The sequence below is a fragment of the Malus domestica genome, chromosome 07 (genome assembly GCF_042453785.1).
Source record: "Malus domestica chromosome 07, GDT2T_hap1".
In the NCBI taxonomy this organism is placed as follows: domain Eukaryota; kingdom Viridiplantae; phylum Streptophyta; class Magnoliopsida; order Rosales; family Rosaceae; genus Malus; species Malus domestica.
In genome coordinates this window covers 20,544,275-20,565,065 of record NC_091667.1, presented here as the reverse complement: position 1 = coordinate 20,565,065, position 20,791 = coordinate 20,544,275, and the positions used below count along the sequence as shown (strand labels likewise).

General features: G+C 36.4%; 2 protein-coding genes and 1 long non-coding RNA gene across 3 annotated transcripts; 1 reads left to right on the top strand and 2 right to left on the bottom strand.

Moving 5' to 3' along the window:
• Positions 1-291: 291 nt before the first annotated feature.
• On the bottom strand, positions 292-850 carry LOC139197402 (uncharacterized). Its single transcript, XR_011582776.1, has 3 exons — positions 710-850; positions 520-593; positions 292-432 (listed from the first exon to the last, which is right to left on the bottom strand). It is a non-coding gene; the product is annotated as an uncharacterized lncRNA (long non-coding RNA).
• Positions 838-3,137, top strand: LOC103439279 (receptor-like protein EIX2). Its single transcript, XM_029105709.2, has 2 exons — positions 838-2,790; positions 2,924-3,137. Exon 1 carries the CDS (start codon positions 895-897, stop codon positions 2,785-2,787), a length of 1,893 nt encoding a protein of 630 aa, XP_028961542.2. The 5' UTR covers positions 838-894; the 3' UTR covers positions 2,788-2,790; positions 2,924-3,137.
• A 552-nt stretch (positions 3,138-3,689) lies between these two features.
• On the bottom strand, positions 3,690-10,349 carry LOC103410180 (DEAD-box ATP-dependent RNA helicase 8). Its single transcript, XM_029105710.2, has 10 exons — positions 9,591-10,349; positions 7,995-8,055; positions 7,526-7,760; positions 7,049-7,287; positions 6,173-6,424; positions 5,898-6,078; positions 5,312-5,400; positions 5,120-5,193; positions 4,918-5,032; positions 3,690-4,056 (listed from the first exon to the last, which is right to left on the bottom strand). The coding sequence occupies exons 1-9, from the start codon at positions 9,899-9,901 to the stop codon at positions 4,954-4,956; spliced, it is 1,521 nt and encodes a 506-aa protein (XP_028961543.2). The 5' UTR covers positions 9,902-10,349; the 3' UTR covers positions 3,690-4,056; positions 4,918-4,953.
• Positions 10,350-20,791: the final 10,442 nt, after the last annotated feature.

Genomic DNA, 20,791 nt, shown 5'->3' with positions numbered 1-20,791 from the left:
AATTGTCTTTAAATTTGCGACTAATATATGCTATGTTTTTTCTCAATCTGTTGGGGGAGATAAAACCCCTAGGAGTAAACATGTGGACAACTCTGATATTATGAAAAGTATTATCCACATAAACTAGTTCAGTTCCACCCCGCCCCGCCCACTTATTTATTACACATCATACAACAAGAGATTGCATACACTAAAGGAGAATTTAAAAATGCAAATGGTAAACATGACAATAACAGAATTGGAGATAGAACAAGACATGCAAACTTAAATGCAATGTTAGAAATCTTGCTCTTAAGCATCATGGACACAGACATTACCATCACTGACGTCACACCAAGGTTTTCTACCACCAATCACCGGCAATAAATTGCCTGATCGATATGGGGAGGAATTTGCTTTATCTCAGTGCCAAGTTCTTGCTCAATTCTATACCTGTAGGAAAGAATGAATTAGGTCATTCCTCATTCATAAAACCCATTATATGCAGCAAATTTGGATTTGTAATAGAAATATACATACAAGTTGAAACGGTCCTCATAGGTGATCAAATTTACAGCTAAACCAAGGTGTCCAAACCTTCCAGATCGACCAACCTGCATGTGAGATACATGGATACACACAGCAAAAAAAATACAGTAAGAAATAAATAGTGTAGATACGGCATCAGTTTCTACTCTATCTATTTCTACTGATACTGTTTCTTACGCACCCTGTGAAGATATGTCTCTGAGTTCTTTGGAAAATCAAAGTTAATGACAACATTAACAGCTTGAATATCTATTCCTCTTGTAAAAAGATCTGCAGTTATGATCCCAAAAAGAAAAAAGAACAAAAAAGAAAAGGATTAAACCAAAATCTCAAGTATCTAAACATTCATTATAAACGTCAAAATTAATGTCTACATGCCCTGATCAGAACTCATTTGAGATTCTGGACCTCTCAGACAATCTTCTTTCTGGATCAATTCCTAATGTCACAAACTTTTCATCATTGAAAGAATTATCTCTCTCTAGAAATCAATTGAGTGGAACAATACCTGAAAGTATTGGGCAAATGCCTAAGCTCAAGAATATCGACCTTGGAAAGAATTCTCTAGAGGGGGTGGTTTCAGAAAGCCACTTCTCCAGTCTCTCCAAATTAACTTTTTTGGATTTGTCCTTCAACTCACTAAATTTAAGCTTCAATTCTAATTGGGTTCCTCCTTTCCAATTGGATTTCATATATTTGGGATCTTGCACGATAGGTCCGCATTTTCCAAAATGGCTTCAAACTCAAAAAAATTATTTGGCTCTTGATATGTCAAATACAAGAATTTCTGATATCCTTCCAAGTTGGTTTTGCGACAGGCTGTTTCATTATTGGTTTCTGATTGATATGGATCTCTCCAACAACCAAATTAGAGGAAAAATTCCAAATTCAAGATTTGAGCTTCCCTCATCTAGCCCTCCTAGCGTGGATTTGAGTTGGAACCAATTGGAAGGTCCAATCCCTTCATTCCTTTCCAAAGCGTCATCTCTAGATCTCTCCAACAACAAGCTTTCAGAGTTAACTTCTTTCTTGTGTCCAGTCAAGGTCAGTTATTTAGGCTTTCTTGATGTCTCAAGCAACAATTTATACGAAGAACTTCCTGATTGTTGGATGCATTTTGGACAACTAGCCTTTCTAGATTTGAGTTACAATGCTCTCTTTGGGAAAATTCCTGCCGCAATGGGCTCTTTATTTTCAATTCAAACACTGAAGATAAACAAGAATGGATTTGTTGGAGAATTGCCTTCATCCTTGAAGAATTGTACAAGGCTCGTAGTCTTTGATGTTGGAGAAAATAATTTATCAGGGTTAATACCTGAATGGTTAGGGGTTGGACTTCCAAACTTGGCTATCCTTATCCTCCGTTCTAATCACTTCTATGGAAGCATTCCATTGCAGTTGTGTAATATGAAACACATTCAAATTTTGGATCTCTCGATAAACAATATCTCCGGAAGTATACCCAAATGCTTCAACAATTTGACTAATTTGGCTGAAATAGGAAATTTAAGTCTAACCGTCAGTCATGAGTATGGCGTTTTCAGCAGTAGTGAGCCTGGTCCAGTTAGTTATGAGAATGGCACCATCTGTCGTACGGATACGGCTTCTTTCCAAAACGGTTATTATGATGATGAAGTATCCTTGATATGGAATCGCATAATGTCCAAATACAAAAGTACTCTCGGGCTTGTAAAGAGTATTCATCTATCGAGCAATCAGATAGCTGGGGAGATTCCTAACGAAATCACTGATCTTGTTGGGTTGGTTTCTTTAAACCTATCGAGAAACAATTTAACGGGCCAAATAACTTCAGAGATTGGGAAATTGGCTTTGCTACAGTCCCTTGATTTGTCAAGCAACCAAATTTATGGAGGAATTCCACCAAGGCTTCTTCAGATTTATGGTCTTGGTGTCTTGGACTTGTCAAACAACAACCTGTCTGGAAAAATTCCCATGGGGTCTCAACTCCAAACCTATGAGCCCTCTAGTTTTGATGGGAATCCTCTACTTTGTGGAATTCCACTTCAACAGTGTCCAGAGGAGCAACCAAATCAAGTTAAAAAGAAGGATGGGTTTATAACAACAGGATTTTATGTGAGTTTAGCGCTTGGATTTGTTGTTGGATTTTGGGGAATTTGTGGGAGTTTGATATTCATCAAGTCATGGAGATACACATACTACAAGTTCTTAAACTATGTATATGATTGGCTTTATGTGAGGGTGGCGTTGATAAGACGACGAAGAATGGTTGAAGGATAAACTGTAAGTACTCTTCCACATAACTATAGTGTAATGACATGGCATCATTGCCATCATGATTAATATCAATTTGGCCTCTTTAATTGTCTTTAAATTTGCGACTAATATATGCTATGTTTTTTCTCAATCTTTTTAGCTTGTGCATCTACCGTTTGCAAGCCATGCTCCCTTTCAGCTGGAAAAGAAGCAGATAGACGAGTGCAATTTGAAGTTACAATTTAGAGGCCTTTATGTTTTCGCAATTCGTTATTTTGATTATCTTTGAGGGGTTAATTAGGTCATTTTCATCCCCTTTTAGTGTGTATTATTTTATCCCGATTCAATAAATTTCCTTCAAAAACTCACAAGAACTTATTAATCAAGTTACATAGAAAAAAGCGCACCAAATCCTGACAAGATTAGATTCGACCAGTGACCATCTAGTTGTTCGTTATGTATGGCTGCACTGTTAACAAAAGCACAAAGAATTTACATTTTATGATATCTTTCAAATATACCCTGCAGTGCAGTAATCAATTTCAATGTCAAAACAAGTAGAACATACAGCTCAGTATACCTCACACCACCGATTGCTTGTTTTTTTTACGGTTTAGACCAACTCTAAAGCGCATTCGATAATTATTTTATTTTGAGTTCTTATGTTTGTGATGGAGGAGAAATACATAGAGGATGTGAGTTAAAAAAGACCAAGAGTTTAAGGATAATGCAAGAGATGTACAAGAAATGTAGGAGCCAACAAATCATGATCGGAGTTTGATACTTTTAAGGAGTTGAACCCTTGCATGACAGCATGAGTTCGAGCCCCGTCAGTAGCTAATCTAACACCTAACTTGCCAAAATCTATCGTTTGACCCAAAAATAAAACAAACAAGACAGAAACAGCAAACAGAGGGAACTAGAAATTCAACAAAGTCGGGCACATTAAACTATTTCAAAGCATGGAACATAGAACAATAAAAGAACACAAGAGGAAGCAGAGATTTCGTTTCCCCTGCTTGCACAAGCTATCCTTGAGAAGTTCAACGGTGGCCAAACCCGAACAACAGCAACTCAGCAAGTATTACAAACCCAGTCTGTTAATAAAAACAACGGCAGTTCTGAACTGGACCCAGCATCTATCTGGTACCTATATGCCAATCCTAAAAATTCTCAAGGTCCCAATTAAAGTTTCAGGTCTACGAACACAAACACAATTCAAGGGACGATGCATCACAAGGTATTCCTACCACCAGAGCTATAGCTTCTTGAATGGAGAGCACCCCATCATCCCTACGAAGACAGGAAAAAAGAGCACATTATCAATTGCATAAAATAACCTATCCAAAACATCAGAATCGAACAAAGCCTTTGATATCTTTGAACTAGTAGTTCTTGGATTCATATTTCATATCTTTGAACTTTACGCAAGTAAACATGGCAGATTTGGTAGGGCATGAATTGATCAAGTTCCAGGAAGGTTTCCCAATTGCATTGTTCAAATTCAACAATATGAAAAAAATAATCATAACGGCATCACACATTTCACACCCCCACTTTGACAGGACGAATTTTTAATATTCTTAGTTCAAATGACAAAGTCCTAACTTACCTGCCAGCGATTCTAAGGGCGAACCAAATTTAGTCCCAACATGGACAAGTTTGAAGGTGATGACTCCATAAATTATTCCACACACTAATACCTAAAATAACTCAGACACATCGCACCTTAATACCAGAACACATCCTGGAAAAGATGATCTCTTAATTTTTTGGAACTTGGTTATAAGAATTTAGAGCAAGATTTTTTTTCCTAAAGAAGTCATTTTGCACAGAGCGAAAGACCACTAAATTTTTAATTAAAGCCGGGTGTGGAGAATAATTTGTTGGGGGAGAATAAAACCCCTAGGAGTAAACATGTGGACAACTCTGATATTATGAAAAGTATTATCCACATAAACTAGTTCAGTTCCACCCAGCCCCGCCCACTTATTTATTACACATCATACAACAACAGATTGCATACACTAAAGGAGAATTTAAAAATGCAAATGGTAAACATGATGATAACAGAATTGGAGATAGAACAAGACATGCAAACTTAAATGCAATGTTAGAAATCTTGCTCTTAAGCATCATGGACACAGACATTACCATCACTGACGTCACACCAAGGTTTTCTACCACCAATCACCGGCAATAAATTGCCTGATCGATATGGGGAGGAATTTGCTTTATCTCAGTGCCAAGTTCTTGCTCAATTCTATACCTGTAGGAAAGAATGAATTAGGTCATTCCTCATTCATAAAACCCATTATATGCAGCAAATTTGGATTTGTAATAGAAATATACATACAAGTTGAAACGGTCCTCATAGGTGATCAAATTCACAGCTAAACCAAGGTGTCCAAACCTTCCAGATCGACCAACCTGCATGTGAGATACATGGATACACACGGCAAAAAAAATAGACGGTAAGAAATAAATAGTGTAGATACGGCATCAGTTTCTACTCTATCTATTTCTGCTGATACTGTTTCTTACGCACCCTGTGAAGATATGTCTCTGAGTTCTTTGGAAAATCAAAGTTAATGACAACATTAACAGCTTGAATATCTATTCCTCTTGTAAAAAGATCTGCAGTTATGATCCCAAAAAGAAAAAGAACAAAAAAGAAAAGGATTAAACCAAAATCTCAAGTATCTAAAGCATTCATTATAAACATCAAAATTTCAACCATATGAAATGCAACTTAAAACAAAATGAATAACTCAGGAACACAGAAGAACAAATCATGAAATAGAAAGATTAAGCCAACCACATATAATACGAGTCATAAAACAGTTTATCATGCACTATTTCTTTGATATCATCACAAGTGCTAAAAGCCATCAGAACTTCATGGTCAAGAAAAAGTACTCTCAGCAAACCTCAAAAAAAATAATTGTACTTATCCACATACAACCAAAAAATAATCAGCCACACGATAATAAATACATATATTTTGTAAGGCCACCTATATTTCTAAACAGATCTTCCTAGTATAGAATATATATTAATTTCCAAATGTAAAAATAAAAAATTTGAAAATAATGACATGTACAAAGAGAATAAAGCACAACAAAAAAACATACCAGTACAAACAAGATTTCTGCATGCACCATTACGGAAGTCATGAAATACTCTGTTACGATGGTCTTGCAGCATCTTTGCATGGATATAAAAACACGAATAGCCGAGTTCTGTTATTTTCTTGGCCAACAATTCTACCCGATTCACAGAATTACAGAATATGATTGACTGGTTTATTTGAAGCTGAAAAGACAGACCCATCGTCACATCCATGAACCCCGCATGAAGTAAAAGTAAATGATAACAAATAAACAAATAATAACAGTTCATATCACACCTTTGAGAAAAGGGTGTTTAGGCAGTGGACTTTCTGTCTCTCCTCAACAAAGGCGTAAAATTGTGTAATACCCTTTAGAGTAAGCTCATCCATAAGATTGATAACATATGGTTTGTGCAGAAATCTATCCTTAAAGTCCTTGACAGTAACAGGAAATGTAGCTGAAAACATCAAAATCTGTCGATGTGAAGGTAAGAAGCGGATCAACTGCTCTACTGAAGGTTGAAATTCCGGGGACAAAAGTTTATCAGCCTGTCAAACATTGACAAAAGCATCATTATATTGTTTCAGCACATGATGCTAAAGCCAACCAACATTTTCACCCCTTCCACTGAAGGGGGAATCTGATCTTAGTATCTCCCCTCTACAGCAGAGAGAAAGATACCGATCAGCATATGACCTGGCAACCACACTTAAAACTTAAAAGACCCTTCTAATAAGTCAATCACAGATTAGTTAAAACAAATAATGTCATGAGCTTAAAGATATATTTTTCACCCCTTCCACTTAGGGGGGAATCTGATCTTAGTATCTCCCCTCTACAGGAGATGCAGATACCAATAAGCCTATGACCTGGCCACCACAGTTACAAGATGCTTCTAATAAGTCATCAAAGATTAGTTAAAAAAATTACGTCATGAGCTTAAAGATACAAATTTAACCTAAAAATATAATACACTATGAGGACTGATCATGGGCTGACTACTAGAAATTCAACATAAAATTTTATTAAATATCTACTATAAGATGGTTCTTAAAAGTGGAACCTAAAACCAATAGTGCCCAAAAGAGAACAAGGATGACATAATGTAACCAGCAATTGTTGAGATAAATTCTTATCTTACGTAAAATTAGTGGAGTTAGATAAGTATTTACCTCATCCATAACAAGCATAGAACAATCTTTCAAGATGCAAACACCTTTCTTTGCAAGATCTAAAATCCTTCCAGGAGTTCCAACAAGTAAGTGAACTGGTTGATATAAACGCATGATATCATCCTTTAAGCTGGTACCTCCGGTTGTAACCATAACTTGAATTTGCAAATGCTTCCCTAGTTCCTTACAGACTTGTGATGTTTGAAGAGCCAACTCACGAGTTGGAACAAGAATAACAACTGCACAATAATAAAGCACATATCAACACAAAAAGGCAGTCACAAAATCAGTTTCTATAACAAAATCATAATCCAGCTGCCTAGCAGATTGGCAGCCTTTTTATACCAGAATGGTAGCCTTTTAGCAAAGATTTCTACAGTCAATCAAGCAGCATTAAAACAAAAGTCCCCAACAGTCTTGTCTTTTGATTAAGCCTAAGATGTGCAGGAAGATGCAATTCAATAGTAGAGAACAAACCTTGTATCACATTGTTATCTTGATCAATTTTTTCCAAAGCAGGGATGCAAAAAGCAGCTGTCTTTCCCGTTCCATTTTTAGCTCTAGCAAGAATATCACTACCGGTTAAAGCAATTGGAATACTTTCTTCTTGAATAGGAGATGGTCTTTCAAATCCCTTCTCATATATTCCCATCAGCAGCTCACGTTTCAGAAAATAGTCCTCAAACTCATTTCCTTTTGTTGCAGTTACATCCTGAAGGAAATCATTAATAACTAGATTAGGAAATCGCAAACAACTATTGTTTTAAATATTATTCATTCGTTGAGTTTATAGATGTGAACTTAAACAACTTGATTTTTCATTTTATTTTAAAAATCACATAACACTGAATTAAATGATTTGCTCTTCAAAATCAAGAGAGAAGCATCACATTAACAATACAGTACACATGATAAAGAATTGCATATCAAATAATAAATAACGAACCTCTGTTCTGAAACGTGTATCAGGTGCTGGAATCTTTAATCTCGCCTTCCAATCTTGCGAACTAAAGAGGATAAGTAAAAGAGGAAACCAAAATAAGATACCATGTAGAGTATGATTTATAACCATAACATGTTGCAGGGATAAGAAAAAACAATAAACGAGATAATATTGACAGATAAGTGATGACAAAATATGTCACCAAGAAAAGCTTTTTCAATAGGTATAATATAAAGTTATAAACCAACAACTAAACAGTTTAATTTGATATTTGAAACCGCCATTATGATTCATTAACTCAAGGGGTACATGGAAACAACTCCTATGTCAAGAACTCCTAAGCATATGACTTATCAGTACTCCAAAATAAATACAATGCAAAACAAACCTTCATTTACACTGAATAACCAAACCGTAGGTACAGAACCTTTAAATTACAATATCAACCAGAATCATCAAGAATCTTAGTCCAAGAAACAGGTCCGAAGAGCTAACTTTTTAATACAAATGACTCTGATGTACTAGTTTTGGCGGTTTTACTCTAATAAAAAATTCCCTCATGTCCTAATTGGTTTTTCCATGTTTATCCTATATAAATCACAACATCTTGCAACCAATAGATAGTTTAGTAATTAATACTAATTAGTATAATCACCATTTGTGTGGATCCAATCATGGATGGATCCAGAAAAGAACTAGACCAGTGCTTGTGGTCCTCGCTAATTTCTTTTTCTGTTAACTCAGGGGCATCTTAGTCTTGAACCCGACTAATCCCCAAAGGCACGTGTAGACACTCCAATCGACAACGAGGACAAACAATGGAAGATGGTCCCACAAGAGTCTATAGACCCATGGAGAATCAAACACAATGCAAATGCTTCCTGAGGCTCTTATCTCCGCTCATGCTACTACTGGACTAACACAAGGAGATTTTGGAAACTAATCCCCAAGTGCACACGTCGACACCAATCAGAAGAATCAGGAAAAGGAATGAAAGGTTGCCCCAGAGGAGAAGATCCATGTACAATTGAACAAGTGACCAAAACTATCTTACGCGCTTATCTTAGGACTAGACTGAGGGAGATTTGTGGCGCTCCTCAATTGATGCCAGACTGCAAAAATATTCTAACCTTTCTACAACTTAAACACCCAAAGACAAGCACAAAACAGATTTTCTATAAAGGACTTCTCTTAAAATCGGAAACTCAAGCACAAGATAAATCTGATACCCATACAAATGGAACCTGAACAGGAATCGGAAAAGTTCATCCATACATGTAACATCCATGATAGGTCAAAAGCTTATCAATTAAAAACACTTCATTAACACCAGATGAGAAAGTAACTTACCTACATTCCCAAAATCAGAATGTTTTCAAACATTCGTCAATGTCTTATGCTACACGACAACATAGCAAACTGCTAAAGTACAGTACTTTCAAAATCATAATGCTACGATTATCATCCATGTCCATAACAAAACCCATTTCACCAAATGGCACAATAACATAACTAGATTCCTAAAGAACTAATTTTCCCAACCACACATAAAAGCCAACCATAACAGGAAACATGCATTATACGAAAGAAAGCACACACCTTGGGTCAACAGCTTCCGACTGCACGGTCTTTTCCACCTCATCAACGGCCGAATCAGCACTTGTACTCCCACCCAACTGGCCTCTCCTAAGCCACTGCTGTTGCTGTTGCTGTTGCTGATACTGTTGGTGTTGTTGGTGTTGTTGCTGCTGTTGAAAGTACTGCTGCTGGTGATGATGGTTCGGCAAAAGGTTCCTCTGTACATACTGCTGCTGATGCGGCGGCCGAGACTGGAATGCAGGGTTCGCATTCATGCCACCGCCCCTCCCAGCTCCGATCCCCGGAGGGTACCTACCTCTATTACTGTTCATCACCGCGATTCAGAACCTAAAACCCTAAAAAATTCTGAAAGCCTAGAAAAAACAAAAAAAATAAATAAATAACAGGACTAGGGTTTCTCTGGGTGGCTAGATCGTCACCGCAAAAGGCGAAACCAAGCGCGAATTTAAAATGTTTTCTCCGCTTGGTAATGAAATTGGGGAAAATTGCTACAAAACGAAGGGAATAAATGAAATCAAAGCTAGGGTTTTGGTAAATTGTGAAGAAAATCGGGGTGTTTCTGTACGGATCTTGAGGGAAATGAGTGCCTCTGAGTGAAATTTGAAGGGTTTGTTTGTTTATCTCCAGAGAAAGAGAGAGAATTTGAGACCTAATTGTTGGATTTGGAATCCATGGAAGACCTGTGAAAACTCCAGAGAGAGGGAAGAGAGGATGACGAACTGCTATTGGCTAAAGGTGTAGGGCGTCATATATGTTTCTATTTGCTCAATGGCCCCCACGGTTTTCTTATATTACATCAGGAACTCCATTTTTTTTTTTAATTTTAAGAATAATTCGTTTTTTTTTTTTTTTTTTTTTATATTTGTGTTTGTTTCTATCCTATCATTTTTTTATAAAGACTTATTAATTGAAATGTCTCATGAAACTGTCATTTATTCTTTGAAACTGGTTTGGCTCACTTTATTCTCTGAAATTGATATTTTCAACTGTTTTGGTCTCACTTCACCTCATTCCATTAAAGATCTGTTAAATTTAAGGGTACTTTAGACTTTTCACTTTTTACATATCTATTTACCTCTACCTACACAGTAAACTAATCTCAATTACTTTGACAACGCCCCATGAGTTAGGGCCTTTTTAAAATTTAATTATTCAATCAATAGAAAAATTCCGAGCAACAATGTGAAACTTTTGGTTGCAAACTGAGCACATTTGTTTTACATGATTTTTTCGGTTTTGGGAAGTTGTTTGGACCCAAATTTACACCATCGGCCCATGTAATCAAGGCCGTTGAGTGAGTATAATTCTCGACCGTCAGATGGAAAAGTGAAGATATTTTTGTTAAAGGATAATATTATGATTTTTTATCATAATAATTATTTTTTAATGATGAATTATCTTGATATTTTCCTGGTACAAGATAGATGAGATGTAAATGTAGTTCAATTTGATTTGGGATTCTTGGAGTTAAGACGCGTGGTGGATTGGGAGCATCAGAACACGTTATCAAGAGTCCTAATACACTACTGCATTGTTGGTAAATGGAAATTGGCAGAGATATTAATGCTTGCATAAAGATGAAGATGTTAAATTGGAGATGGATAGCCACGTGTGAGTGGATTTGGTGGAGCCATGCATGCATATCATTATTTCAAGTCAAGATGCTTATCGGCACTAATTGGTATATGCTAATATGCTATTAATTAGCAAGAGGTGGTTTCATGTTGGTAAGTGATAACAATCTTTTTGCATGAGATTGTTATGAAGGAGGACTTTGATGTTGACGGCAGCTTTACAACGCTAGCCGTCAGGATGAGGATGATACTTATAAATACAGAGTCGCAAACAACGGGTAGAAAGCCCCTGCAAATCAACACAAAAATTGCCCTGCGCAAACTCTCACAACTTGAGATCTTTTTCTTTTCCTTTTTCGCTGACACACATTCCGTTGGCATCAACAGCACTGTGGAAGCAACCGGTGATATCTTAAGTCGGCATAGATAGCTCTGTCACCGTAGAGTCGGTCGGTCTCGCAGTATCTTCCGTTGGCATCAACAGCACTGCGGCGAGAACGGTCGATTGCCTATCCAAGTCTCGGTCGAGAAGGGTTTTCGAATCCTTGTTGGTCGAGGTCATCTCATTAGCCTTCTCGGCGAGGTGAGGTGTTACAGTTATTACATTCGGCACATTGCAAGCCGAATTCGGTTCGTGAACTTTGTAAGAAATAGCAGCCTTGTCTTCAGGCTCGAGAACCCAAGAGGCCGAGACGCGTTCCTTTCTCGGCCGCAATCGCAAGACGCAGAAGTCAGTAGCGCGACCCAACGCAGCATCATCAAATTTACTCCTCGGCCGAGCCTCGGCCGACGAGTTGGCACGCCCCGCAATCACCGAAGGACGTAGTTAGCTTAAAATATATTCGGCCTGCGCGCCACGTAGGCTTTGTAATTTCTAGGGTCAACAGAAGTATTTTTGACATGACAACTTAATGGTTTTTTTTAGATTATATTTTGTGCAATTGATCTAACATCATTTTGTTATGGGTGAAACTTGTGGTTAGGCCAATTTCGATTAGAAAGATATATTGAAATAGGCAGATCATGTTTCCTTTCTGTTGTAATGAGCATTTTTCGAGTGCAAAGTTTCAAGTCAATACATGGATGCCTTGCAAGTGAAATGACACTAAGAACAAAAATGCAACCCTTATTTTGGTTGATATAACGATTTTATTGCTTGGAATTTTTCTATTGATTAAGTAATTTATTTTCTTTTAAAAGGGCCCAAAACTCATGGCTTTAATTAGAGTTGTCAAAAATGGAATTGAGCTTGGTTTAGTGTGTGTAGGCTATAAGTAAATAGATGTGTAAAAGAAAATGTCTAAAATACCCTTGAATTTAACAGTTCTTTAACAAAATGGTGTAAAGTGAGACCAAAAGAATTGAAAATGTCAGTTTCAGGGGGTAAAGTCGACAAAACCAATTTCAGAGAGTAAATTGAGACTAAATAACAATTTCAAAGGGCATTTCAATTAATAAGCCTTCTTGTAAATACAAGAGTGATGACACATGTTTTACATGCGTATGGGTTAGAAGTTAAGTGTCAAGAAATTGAAGGGAATAATTTTGCTCATCACTCTCCCCATCTTATTTATCATCGTTGAATAAGTTTAAATTTTGATATCTACACAGTGGATAAAAGCAAATTTTAAAATTTAAACTCATCCAATAGTAATAAATAAGATGATGAGCAAAAATGCATCCGAAAAAAAATGGGTAACATCTAATGGAGCAATTAGGTGAAACTGAAAAATGAGAATAAATGTTAAAATCGACTAGAAAGTGCGATATTATAGAATTACTATAGGACTCATTATCATTAAATATGTTATTATGCAGCTTAAAGGAAACTAGCCTCCTACACGATTGGCTTTGTTTTTAATTTTAAGTAAGTTTTATTTCTGTTTTAAATTTGATTACATATTTTTTAATAAAAAAAACAAAACAAAGGAAGAATAATTAACCACCCACATGGGTTCTAAAAGATTCATTTTATAATAAATACTAGCATATGGGCACACACCAAGTGTGTGAGAAAAAAATTTATTTTTGTTTTTTAAATAGGAGGGAGGAAGAGAGTGATAGAGAATGTGGGAGTGGAAAGTTTTTTTTTCTTCTTTAATTAGAGAAATGTTAAGATTACACGTAGGTGTGAGGTTTTGAAAAAAAACATCAAAATGGGTTGTGTGAAATTACATTTCTGCCCCATATTTCTTATTCATGTTCTGTTTTAATTAGAGGGTTAAACTGATAATTTCATAGGGTTTTAGTTGACAATGAGTGTTTTATTAATTAGTAGAGATTAAAGTTTGGACGATTGTTTGGATGACTGTTCCTACTTCATAATAAATATTAAAGTTTGGTACCATTTTGTCCCTATTTTGTTTGGATGATTGTTCAATGTTCTTCTCTATTAAAGTGAGAGTAAGACTTGGCTGCTGAAATTTCAGCAGGAGGTCCTGCTTACAGCCAATCCCGAGTGGACATGTGTCCAAGTTTCGATTAAAAAAATCAAAATTTGGATACATGTCCACTCGGGATTGGCTGTAAGCAAAACCTACTGCTGAAATATTCAGCAGCGAAGTAGCGTCCTTAAAGTGATATATAGATGAAAGGCGTGTTTGGCATTTAATTAATAAAATATATCCAAAACTGTTATGTTGATCAATGTTTAGCTCACAATTTAGGATTTATAATAAATCATAAGGATTAAGAGTTAAGCAAAAAAATAAACCAAACAAAGGATTCAACTTGTATTTTTCCACCTTTAATTTTCCATTTTTTGGTAGAGTTTCACCATTCCCTCTCACCGTAGTATTCATCATATCTCTCATAAAAAAACAATTGATTATCTTTCCAAAAAAAAAAAAAAAACAATTGATTATTATTTTCCTCTTACAAAACTACCTTTTTTTAGTTCGTAGAAATATTACTCTCTCCATAAGTTTCATGCACTTACTCTATGAGTGTTTTAGAAAGATAAAGTATAAATTGTATAGTGCATGAGGATAAATGGAAAATATGTGTAGCATTTTTCTTAGTTAAGACGAAGAATAATTTGGCACTAGATTTTGCATCTTGCTAGGGTGTCAACAATACTGTTTATTGGTGGTGGCAGTGTATATTGGGGCAACACCTCTAAAAGGGAATCCAAATTTCCAGTTGTATCACTCGATGTGTCATTATCTAAGGACATGTCCTTTAGGGTATGTTTGTTTGCCTTCACTAGCATTCCTTGGATTGGACTAGACTAAATGATAGTCCGGTCTGATGTTTGTTATTTATATAGACAAGAGTTAATGAGACTAAAGGGACTCGTCCCGACTGAACGCCTCACTAGCCGTTTTTAGCGAGAGCCCTCGATTTCGAGCGGACTCCTAGTCTCGTCTTCTTTCGCAGCTGATCCATCTGTCTTCTTCTCCTTCGCACCTTTGCCATCTCCCTTCTCCTTCACGATTTCGCGCCCTCTCCCTTAGGCCTTCACCTTCACCATCCCACCCAAAAGCTAAACCCAGAGCCCGAACAAAAACTAATAAAGAGTCTACCGATTCCCTCCGGTGGACATAGCCATGGTTATTGCTTCAACCGTAGCTCTTGCTCCTTCCTGGTTCACGCCCATGAGGTGATTCGTTTTCTTAAACTTTTGTGTTTTTTTTTTTTTTGGTTCTGTCCTGGGGTCTGTTTGGTTGGTGAGAAAATATGGAATTCAAGAGAGAGTTTTGGCCTTTTTATATTTTTTTAGGGTTTTTGATTGTTTTTGTTACTTGGGTCTTGGAAATACATGGTATTTCTATGTGGGTTTAAGAGATTTTGGTGATTTCTTAGTTTTTCTCTACTTTTCCGACAACCAACCCGGAAATTCGGTTTTTTCTCCATTGTGGGCACTAATGTTCTTTTTGTGAAAGTTTATGGATGGAAAGGGAAAATAGTGAGAATTGTTGGTGATTAATTAGTTAAACTATTTTGAAATTGAAAGGAGGAGATGATGTATCATGTAAATGAATGCTTTGGAGTTAAAAATATATTTATAAGTTTGAGCTTCCAGCTGAGTCAAGTATCATTTAAAGGTTTTGCAAGACTTTTGAGTCACTTTAGTATCTCGTTGTGCAATATAAATGTCTTTATGCTGTGATTGCAGGTTACTTGTTATCTTTTACTTGATTAACTTGATAAATTTTGTGGATCGAGGAACAATAGCAAGCAATGGTGTCAATGGGAGCCTCAAAACTTGTACAGATAGTGATATATGCATTGCTAGTACTGGGATTCAGTAAGATACTAAGAACTATTTGATGGTTTCCTTGTTTCTCTGGCTTTTCATATTTGGTTGTGTTCATGCATTGCTTAATTCCATTTATTTGAGTGTGCTGAGTTTTCAGGTTTTCACATATAATCATGTTCTATATGCTATGGTACGGAAACATTATTGAGATTTCTGAAATAAACAAATGTTCATCCGTATCAATTTGTTATGAATGTAAAAGTTACACTTGATTTCTAAGAGCACCGTATTTGAGATGTTGCCAAATTTGTTCTCTAATTAATATACTTAGCTATGGTGTGTGAAACATATCCACCAACTACAGTCTACAGTAGTGTTGAGACTTTAAGGTTGAGGCAGTTGGGGGATATCTACATTTTATCCATTTTTAACCAGTTTCAGTTCTGTTTACTACACGATGCTTACAACGTGCAGTCTTTTGATCCGAGTATCTAACATCATGGTTAATCTTTCTTAGTCTGAGCTTTCACCTGGGGTGGAGTCTACTTTACTACAACAAGTTTTGAGCCTAACACTGGAAAAACTGAGTTCATTGTCTCCGGAACAACAACATGAAGTAATAAAGCTCCAACAGATGCTTTGGTGAGATCAGATTCAGCCATCGTAGTATAGTCATAAATGGCAGTTTTGATGTAGCAAGTTGTTACATGTGTAGGCACCAACTTGCTTGCTAAAGCAACAAAAGGCGTGGTATTGATTCAATCGATTTTGATTGTTTGTAACAGTATGTTCACATAAGGAGTCGATTCAGAGGATCTGCAGTGCAGGAGTACTATCGTATTTGTGTAGCCAACACAAGCTTGTGTTTTAGTCTAGTCAGCAAATTAGTTAGAATAGCAAAATTTTGTCTGTATCACAACATTTAAATTTACGTTCACTCAGCTAAAATTTGTTGCTTCACTTTTGACAATCCTTTGCTCCAAACATTATGTACTTTGCTCAAGGTATATTCATGATCTCTTCCTTTTGCATATTGTTATTGGTTTTCTTCAAACTAGTTGGAGCAAGCAATTTACGTGTTCGAATCCAAATGTAGCAATGATCAAGGCTCGGCTATCCATTTGTCATTACGCCTCACACATCATTGTGGTCTTGGGATTGAATGCAATCAAACCAAAGGTGAATAATTAAGAAAAGCATTCTAAACCCCGTCAATTGTTAGGAAAACACCTTTGTTATATTGATGTTTGGAGCAATATTACTCTTGAATCATATGTTTCTTTCGTTGGCAAGAAATTTGGTTTTTGTATTTTTTATTGAGTCATACTCTCATCTAATATTATTAATTTTGATAATATCTTTAAATAAAAAGAAATTAAAATAGAACAATAATTTAGTCTCAGTCCAAGCAAACACCAAATTGGTGAAGTACTATTTTTATTATCCTACTTCTTAGTTCGACATTACACCAAACGCTTCACTAAGTTAGTCCAGTTTAGTCTAGTCTAAACCAGTCCAGTTGAGTCCTTGAAGCTAATCTAGTCCGAGATAGTCCGGTGCAACAAACTCACCCTTAGGGAGCATTCACTTGAAGCACTCGTATCATGAACTAACATTCAATAATGAGTCATTATCAAGGTCTAAAATATCGATATTATCCTGATATTTCCTTCGAAATTTTCGTGTTTTTGAAGTACCGATATTTCCGATATCATCGATATTTTAAACCTTGATAGGAACTCTATGTGGTACTAAGTCACTCATGTATCTTACCATGCAATGTATGAAGTGTAAAATATTGTACTAATTCATTATATATAAATGATTATGGTGTGTTTAAACTTCTTTCATTAATTACTACATATTTTCTATACTCACAATGTTTGCCAGCTCGCTATATAATCAACTTAAATTAGTTAAATCCATCATGCAATGCATTTCCTTCCAATTTTTTTGTGATAAACTAATAGATAATTGACTAAATAAACATCATGCAAAGTTTCAATAAAAATTTCCAAGTTTTTCTTACAATTTCCGTGGTTTTTGTTCAATTTTTATCGATATCAATAATATCTCGATATTTCCATCGAAATTTCCGTGTTTTTGGACTACCGATATTTCCGATATCATCGATATTTTATACCTTGGTCATTATTTACAGGGTTACATTTCTTAGGGAGCTTCGAGTTGCACACTCGCATTAATGGACTTACAACATCCAATGTGAGTCATTGTATGAAGTTACATTATTTGGGGACCTTCCAATTGTAGCAGTCATATAGATAGACTCGTAACACTCAATAACGAGTTGTTTGGCAGGTTAGGCCATTTAGGGAGCTTCCAGTTGGATTGCTCGCATTGACGGTTACAACACTCAATGGTGTGTTATTGTCCGATGAGTGACGCCTTGTTGGAGACCCCATATTGTTGGACTTACGGTTCCCAATAATAAGTCGTTATTCAGGATCAACGATCATTAGAGGGATTCTAATTGTAGCAGTTGTATTGATGAAGCACCAACATTCTTTAAGAGAAGGGATTCCCATTTTTTTTTCAAAATGGGGATTAGTTGTGAGATCCACTCTACATTAAACTTCAATGATCCGAACCGTCTATTTTGTAAGCCTTGATTCATAGATCATTCTTGCAAAAATTCATTTCAACCCAAAACCGTTTGCCAATTTAATTATCATGTTGTTTCTTATAGAAGAAATTATTCGTTAATTTCTTTGAACTCAATTAGATGTATCAAATATTTTCGTTTTGGCTATTGTTTTGCAAGGATGATCCATGAGGTGCAACTTGAAAAATATGCGGTTCGGATCATGGAAGTTCGATGTGGTGTGGGCCTAAAAACTAATCCACATTTTTGAAAAAAAAATGGGGATCCCTTTCTTTAAAGGCCTCCTTCAAACGATGTTGAATATGGTAACGATAACTTTTTAGAGTTCGTTTGGAAGTGTTAAAATAACTGAAAATGTTTTTGGTGAAATTAATTTTGGGTTCCAAAAGCACTTCAAGTACTTTTTAGATGAAGCACCAGATATGTACTTTGGGTAGTAAGCACTTAAGTGTTTTTCGAAGATTACTTGGATTTTGACTAAGGAATGGTTTTAAAAACATTTTCATCAAAAACGTTTTCAGTCATTTTAAAAACACTTCTAAACAAGTCCTTAGTAAAATAAACTAGCAAATGCGCACACACTGTGTTTGACAAGACTTTTCCCTTTTCTTCCTTTTTTTTAATAATAACAAAATTGGGCACATGCTTGCTAAATTTTTACAGTTAATTAGAATTAGATGCCTCATTTTAGATTTTTCTAAATTAAACATCTGTTAAAGTGCTTTTACTTTTAATAAAACTTTATATTCCAGGTATATTCTTAATTTAAGTATTTTATAAATTTTTTTAAATCCATTTCTATGTAAAATAAATGCACTCAATAATATTCATTAATTTATTGCTATTTTTATGGAATCTCATCCCTTCCTCAATTTAAGGATTCAATTATATCTATTGGGGTTCAAGATTAATTGGATGAAATATAGTTTTTTCAATTTCCAACTCAACATTTTATATAGATTATAAAAAAAACAAGAGTTCGTTTATAATTAAAATTGAGATGTATACTAGACTGCCTAATTTCATGCAACTGAAAATAAATTTGAATTTTTTAACAACTACTTATAGTAGAAACGTGAACTAGGAGTTTTCACATTTTTATTTTTATTTAAAATGAGTCCTTATTCCAATAATTAATTATTAAGAGTTGACAAAATATTTTTAGTGCAATGTTTTTGTTTATACCATATTTAGGGCCTCGTATTTAGACCTCGTATAAATACTCGGGAGACTTAAATGTAATTATGTAATAAAGGAAGGGGCAAATATGTAATTAGGGGAGGAACCCTTATTCTATAAAAGGGCCTCCTCACCCTCACAACCTTAGGTCTCTCCTCTCTAGAGCAAAGCTCTCACACTCTCTCCCTCACAAATACTCTCAGAGAAATACAATTAGTGTGGACATAGCCCAAACCTTAGGGTGAACCACGATACATCTTGTGTTATTTACATTTCATGCAGATTCACGGTCGGATTTATGTTGTTCCAAGACTTCTGGTTTTGTGCATCAACATTTGGCGCTGTTTGTGAAAGTTATGTCGGTTCTCTTTCATTTTTGCACCTCCGCCGTGAATCTGCAAAAACCCACAAACCTTACTGGATTTTTCCAAAAAAAAACATTCACTAAGCTCTAAAACTCATCCCTTAAACACTATCACTCTTTTCTCTCTCTCTCTGGAAAACACATAGAAACTTTTCCAAAAGACCCATGGAGCCACCTCCTCTCACTCAGTCTCTCTCTACCTCTCTGTCTCTCTATATGTGTACCCATCAGAGCTCCCACTTCGATCGATTAAGCATCGATGATTTCGAGGTAGAAAACGAGGTCCGACATGACTTCCCGTGCCCGTATTGCTATGAGGACTTCAACATCGTGTCCTTGTGCTCCCATCTCGAAGACGAGCACTCCTGCGAATCTAAAACCACCGTTTGTCCCATTTGCTCCGTTAAAGTTGCATGAGGCATGTTAGGTCATATCACAATGCAGCACAGACACTTGTTCAAGTTGCAGAGACATCGCAGATTGCGTAGAGTTGCTGTTCCTAATAGTCAGGCGCTGTCTCTCCTTGGACGTGATCTTCGTGAAGCTCATCTCCAGCTTTTAGGGAGCGGTGGATATCGATCAGAAAATGCCAACGTGTCTAATACAGCAGCCACTGATATCCACACTATCATGTCCTCCTCGTCACCCTCCATGTCCCTACAGCCGCCGCATGTGGCTCCCTCATCCGCTTCCAAAATCAAGAAGAAGCTTTACCTCGCTCTGTGAGACAACCCAATTTTCATTTAACAGGGCAAGTTGGTCGCCGATCTACTTGTTCAATCACTGATTGCAATCCTCTTTTCTACGTCTTGTTTTTCATTGATTTGAATTCAATTCGGTTAAAACAATGCATTTCATCTGTGATTACGACATCTGCGAGTAAAAGGCCGAGACCAAAAGCTCGAGGTTGACTGCCATGGAGAATGTGATGTGTTTGCCAAGGCTTTCATAGACATCACTGCTCATGATTTCCTTAAACTTTCCAGCAAGGGACAGAGACGTGAAAGCCACCGACCCCAAGAGGAGCGCACGCGACTCCCACGTGCCTGTTTTGGCTCCATTGCCTATTCGGTTTTGCTGTGTTTATTGTGCACCTCGCAACAATCCCCATTACTGGAACTGGAATCAACCCAGCAAGGAGCTTCGGCGCCGCTATGATCTACAACAACGATAAAATCTGGGATGACCACTGGATCTTCTGGGTCAGACCATTTGTGGGAGCACTGGCTGCTGTGGCGTACCACCAGTACATTCTGAGGG

Bases quoted from the DNA above. Each gene is read 5' to 3' on its own strand.
- LOC103439279 (XM_029105709.2), top strand. From the start codon at position 895: ATGTCTACATGCCCTGATCAGAACTCATTTGAGATTCTGGACCTCTCA.
- LOC103410180 (XM_029105710.2), bottom strand. From the start codon at position 9,901: ATGAACAGTAATAGAGGTAGGTACCCTCCGGGGATCGGAGCTGGGAGG. The intron at 7,761-7,994 runs GTTCGTTATTTA...GATTTCCTTCAG, and splicing joins ATACACGTTTCAGAACAGAG to GATGTAACTGCAACAAAAGG. The intron at 6,079-6,172 runs GTGTGATATGAA...CTGTCTTTTCAG, and splicing joins TAAACACCCTTTTCTCAAAG to CTTCAAATAAACCAGTCAAT.